Source organism: Egretta garzetta, unplaced genomic scaffold (genome assembly GCF_000687185.1).
Source record: "Egretta garzetta isolate BGI_Z169 unplaced genomic scaffold, ASM68718v1 scaffold45, whole genome shotgun sequence".
Lineage (NCBI taxonomy): Eukaryota > Metazoa > Chordata > Aves > Pelecaniformes > Ardeidae > Egretta > Egretta garzetta.
The window spans coordinates 8,627,748-8,633,747 of NW_009260028.1; the positions used below are offsets into that span (position 1 = coordinate 8,627,748).

At 42.7% G+C, this 6,000-nt stretch overlaps 1 protein-coding gene across 2 annotated transcripts in view; it reads right to left on the minus strand.

Moving 5' to 3' along the window:
* The window catches only part of RUNX1 (RUNX family transcription factor 1), a 68,647-nt gene extending 63,928 nt beyond the window's left edge, over positions 1–4,719 (minus strand). For both annotated transcript variants that reach the window (XM_035896511.1, XM_035896510.1), the window contains exon 1: positions 4,567–4,719. In XM_035896511.1, the coding sequence (XP_035752404.1) occupies positions 4,567–4,678 (112 nt within the window). In that variant the 5' untranslated portion in view covers positions 4,679–4,719. The remainder of the gene's footprint in view (positions 1–4,566) is intronic.
* Between the last annotated feature and the right edge of the window lie 1,281 nt (positions 4,720–6,000).

The following is a 6,000-nucleotide window of genomic DNA, read 5'->3' on the forward strand; positions in this document are numbered from 1 at the left end:
GTTTTTAAACCTTATCAATTTGCTCTTTTCTCAGGTTTGATTGCAGTTGGATTTCTTCTATTTTCGCCCCGTCTGGCAAGCGCGGTTCATTGTTACTCTGGTATCCAACATCACGTCCCCTGAAGCATTCCAATGGCTTGGACCAGGACCTGGCCGGCTGCTTAATACTGATTTTATGATCCTGTTGAATAGCATCCTTCTCTGTTTTGCACACGCTTTGATAATTTTGAATGCGTTTAAATAAAAAATAAAACAATTTTTAACAAGGTGCTTAAATAGTGCAACCACAAGTTGAAGCTGCATGGAATGAGCAAAATTCTGACTTCAGAAGACCAATAAAAATAATTGGACTCAGAATCCAGGCCAGTAACTTGGGTGTTTCAAGTATTTTTGAGATTCCAGCTTAAATTGATTTTTGTTCCCCAAAATCACATCCAGAAGGAAGAGTCCTGATGGCAGAAACCTCTGATTATGCTTGGTAATCTCTCTCTCCTGTGTTCTCCTACCAGCTACTCCCATGAAAAAGGAGTCCTTGCCTTGGCTTTGCGGAAATTGAGAACTATCGCAACACGTATTCATGACTCTAATCCCAATAGCTGGTAGGAAATATGTACGTAGGCTTCATTTTCAGTCCTTTCCAAGATGCAGTTTTTAAAAAGGCCTTGCTGGAAAGCTATCGTCAAGCTCCAGCTCCAGATCGCAGCTTTAGATTGAGGTCTTCTGCAGCAAGCCAAGACACTTCCCCATTAGCTACTATTATGATAACCTATTAATAATTATTTTCATCTGGAAAACATGTTTATTTGTTGGGGTTTTTTTAATATTACGTTCTACAAAGAAGATAGTTACCGGGATTAATGATTCCATGAGGAAAATATGTAATGCTTACTGAGCCACAAAGCTTTCCCTCTCCAAAATAACTATTTATTTTTAATTTTATCCAATGAACTTCTATGGTGTCAGGCTTTTTGCATCAGATTTATTTCATAATAAACCCGTTCATTACACACTAAGAAAGCAGGGTACTTTGCAGTAGTAGCAGTTTGAAGTTTGAAGTGTTTATGAATGGAGGGGAAAAAAATAAAGATTTTTTTTTTTTTAACTGGGTAATCAGGCAAGGAGGGCTGAGATTGGTTGAAGTTTTAAGCTACATTTTTCTTTCAGAAATTACTTACTCGGGTTTACAAGCCAGACGGGCAGGTTTTCCCAGTAGCATTCTCAAACTAGGGTGAGGAATAGTAACTCTGGAGCCCAGCCAATTCCAATGTAAATCTGTTTCGTTCAGGAAAGCGAGCCAAATTGCTTTTATACAACATCTCGATGTTTTGGGCGACCTGCGATATTCTCAGCTCCCATTCCCGGTGTCAAGAAAATCAAGTGGGTGGTTTTTCAAATTCTGAACGAGGGGCAGAGGCAGGGCAACGGGGGTGACCGCTTGCTATTAGGTACGAAGCGAATGCTGAAGCACAGTTTGGTTCTTTAAGCTTGAGCCAGTATTTGGCTGGTGCATCTGCTCTGCCAGCCAGGCAGCATCGGACCCCCCCGAATGGGGGGAATCACTGCAACTCTCTCACAGCCAGCGCAGAGCCGCTTACTCACTGAGATGAAAACGTGGACAACAGCCTGAGGTCTGAGAGGGCCATCAGGCTGGCGTGCTGGATTTCATTTAAAGCCCCCAGAAGACAACTTAAACTCTTAATTAAGAATGTCAAGAATAATGATTCCCTACTGTCTTAGAAGGGAGAAAGCGGTGGCTTCCCATCGGTTTGGCAAGGCTTTTAATGGGGATGGTTACACCTGGGCGACAACTGATGCACAGGAAAGTGTCACCGGTCAAAGCTGTTCCTTATTCTCCAGCAGTGGTTTTAAATCACCCGAGGTACACAAAGAGCACCCACGCTGACCGTAACCGACGTGAACTTTCTTGGCATGGCATTATCACTGGTGGCAACTGAACTTACTCAAACTCAAATATTACACAGCAAACAAGGTTTTGGTTAATTTTCCTCCGGCAAAGTATCAAAGGAAGCAACGCTCTTTGAAGCAGCTACCTTATGCTTTAAGCTTTATACAAATTCAACAGAACAGCACCTCAGAAATCCCGGACCAAATGCAAACAATCCCCACCTTTGGAAAACAATCTCCTGTTCGAGGAGTAAACAAAAGCATACATTAGTCACTCGCCCCAAAGATGGGCAGCCAATGGAGGTGATGAGATTTAACCTCCAAGACTGACTAATAGCATGCGGCGTTCCCAAATCGCTCCGTCACTTAAAGGATCCCGAGCACCGGAATATCAGACAACAGCCAAGGTCTATATCCCTGCGCGGGTGACTGGCTACTGGCTACCTTTTATGGCGAGGGGCTCGACGACGCTCCCCACCCAGCTTTTCTGCACAAATAGGGGCTGTTCTCCCCCAGCCGCTGGATTTTGACCTTGAAACTCACACAGTTCACTGTTATGATTTCTAGCTTCACTACCATGGCCAGGAACTGAACGACAGGTTTGTTTTTATTAGCTTCTCCGCCACTTTGCCAGCTATTCATTTGAATCTTCTAAACAGTCATCTCTGAATCATAATGCAAATTCCATTTACTGAAAAGGTGGAACCTTTAATATAACAAATGAACATGTTTAATGACTGATACTTTTAGACATTACAGCATCTCTCATGTTTTCAGTAAATGGATATAATTTTCTCTGCATTACCCTATTATTATTCTTTGCTAGCATTACAAAGCTACATTCTCAGCTGCGGGTGTTTTCCACCAAGCGCATTTTGAAGACAGCCCAAACAACACAATTTAAAAGACATCTCCCTCTGTATCCTCAGCTAAAAATGCTGCAGGATACAGAGGGACCCGGTCGGTATTTTATTCTTCAAATGTATTGACCACTTGCATCTATGTTTCAATGGGGCCGTGTTCTTCCACAATCACTGACTGTATTTATGTTGGAAGAGTATCTACAGATTCATTTCACTTCAAAGGCAAACAAAGGCTGTTGTGTATAGCAAGGATAACTTCCTCGGTCTGAGGCCTGACACATCTCCCATTTGGAATAAAACATTTTGAGACCAAGCAAGCAGAAGTGGGTCACCTTAGTAACTCTCCCGAAGCACACTCGGAACCCCCTTCGTGTTCCTAAGAGCCGCAGATGCAGCCACGCATCAAGGAGGTGGCTCGGGTGCTCACATGGGGAGAGAGGGAAGGGAAAATGCTGAGGAGGGGTCAGTGAGCCCCGAGTATTTAATCTGGTTCAGAGAGACACCAGCGCACAAATTGCTCAAAAAGGCAGTAAGCAGAAACCTACCTAAGTGCAGTAGACACAGTAATTCTGGTCATTGAGTGTTACAGCACTGAATTGTCCCTAAATAAGGCTGCTGTCTTTGGAACACCCTAATGTTGCATTCCCAGTTTACTTAAAGAATTAAACGAAACAGAAGAAAAACACAGAAGTAAATGTCATATGAAGTCACATGGAAGATGCGACAGTTTTTCATTCTTGACCTTAAAAGAGAGGGGCTGAGCAACAGCTCACCAGCCTCTCGTCTGTGGGTTTGACCCACACAAAGGGACTCCACTCACAGCAGCAAGGGCAGTAATGCAAGAGGAGCGCTTCAAGCAATCTTGTAATAGGAAGGCAAACGTGATTGCTTGGAATTTATGGGGTTTCAGATTATGGACCGAAGCCAAAGAGTGAAGTTGGGAAGGGTCCTTGTTGTCGGTTTTACGGGCTTTCGGATCAAGCTTTGTACACCTGCCCGCTCACACGCGGTGCGAGCCGCACGTGTCAGCTACTGTTTGCAGCTTCCTAACAACATTTTTATATAGTTCTAGCCTAAGTCAGCTTCGACTCTTATTTGTTACTTACGCTCATAACGCTGTTTTATTTACTAGGTACTAGTAATTACTGGTTATCACAGTGATACAGCAAGTCAGATATTAAGCTCATCTGTTCTGTTCTATGCGCCTTGCAGGAGCACATTAAATAACAGGACTACTGCATTTTGTTCTATACCTATTTCAGAGAGAGATAGGTCAGAAAAAGTGTCCTATGCCTTCATCAGGTCACCAGAAAATGCTTAGATCTCTGTGGGAATTACTTGTAATTTTAGGTTGACTCTCTCTGTTACAGAGACCAGCTTTTGCAGAGAGTGCCTGGGAGCCTCGAGATGGTCATGAGTCCTTACACAAACTGAAAATTCTCTTTTTAAATTGAAAATACGTTATTTAAACTTAAACATGGGTAATATTGTGATGTTCTAAAATTGATGGGATGGCTTTTGGAGTCAAAATGTGACTTACTGTCTGTGTGATTTTTTTTTCTTTTTTTCAAATGAGATGCCACTGTTCAAAAATTGAAGTGATGCGGAGGATGGGCTAGGATAAAGCGAGAAAACCATATAGCTAATTCTACACCTTTGGAATCAGCCTACACCAGATCTTGCAGCATTCCCTGCCACAGAAAACTCGATAGACGCCATCTTCAAATTCCCTCCACATAACCAGAACTTGCCGTAACTGGTGAACATGACCGAAGTGTAGTCGAGAGCAAACACATACCTCTTCCACTTCTACCCACGAACCGGAGGTCGTTGAACCTTGCTACTTGGTTTTTCATGGCGGCTGTGGCGTTTCTGAGTTCTGCAGAGTAGTTTTCGTCGTTTCCAGCCATCACCGTTACCAGCGTCCCATCGGGCACGTCTCCCAAGGCCACCACCTACGAAATCAAGGAGCAGAAGCCTCAGCTTCCTTCCGTGACATTTAATTTGGGGCACAGAAGATCAACAAGTAATGTGATAAAATAGGAAAAGGCAGCAACAGCAAAAATCTGTGCAGAGTAAGAAGCGGTTTGGGGAAAACAGGAATTGCTTCCATTCCTAGTTTGCAGAGCTACAGAGAAGTTTTTACAGTGATGCACCTCTGAAATACCCAGCATAACGTGTACTCCGACACGAAAAACACATGAACTTAAGCTTTCCAAAATATACTTCTGTAACTGTCAATAAATAAATTCAAGTAACAGGAACCGATTCTGGTCTGATTTACATCAGTAGCATTACTTTTAAGCTAGAGCAAAGTCAGCACAATGATGGAAATGTAAAATTCAGGAGAAAAACAAAACCAAGCCAATTGTCTCATGGATGCAGAGGGTCAGAGCTGCACCAGTTCCCTCTCTTTTCCTCCTGCCGCTCTGCACAGAGCTGCCCCAGAATAAACTCAGACTCAATCCTTGGAGAAGCAGGCCTCAGTCAAACATTTAATCACAACTTACGGAACAATTTCTTCTTCACCTTCAGAAGTGTGAAAGCAAATCATTGACTTAAGACCTCGCCCGCAAACTGATGGATGGAAATCGTGATCTAAACTAATGAAATCTGCAATCGCTCAGATGAAGGCTTTCACCTCGTCTGAAATGATCGCGCGGGAGCTCCTTGGTGCCAGCATCTATCAAACAAATATTTAGGAACGCAGCACTCGCTGCATTTCTGATGTGATGCGCTGAGAGATATGTAGACTTCTAACCTTAAGTTTTCTGACTTGTATCTACAACGTTCACATTGGTTCAACTATGAAAAATCTAATTTTATCTTTCTTCTTGTGCAGGACTGAATCCTCAAAAGAATTTTACCCCACTATAATTGAGTGGATGTCTGCTGTGCCTCTAGATTTACTCCGGCAAAAGTAAGAGCTTGGATCAGGTCCTCTATCTTACTTTTTTTAGATCCTGCTGCTGTTCCCCCAATTAAATCTACAGTAATGACCTCAGGGCTACTACCAAAAAAAAAACCAAAGAAAAAAAAAATCTAGCTAGTTTTTATTTCCTCTTTTACACATTCTAAGAGGAAGTAGTCCTGCATCATGCCCTCTGAGTTGCAGCTCGATATTTTTCCTTCCTCTTCGCATTTTCTAGCTTATGTCCATGCAGTTATAATAGGATCAAACTTGTCACAGCCCGGTCTTATTTCTATTAGTTTCTAATCATGCTGTTCTCTC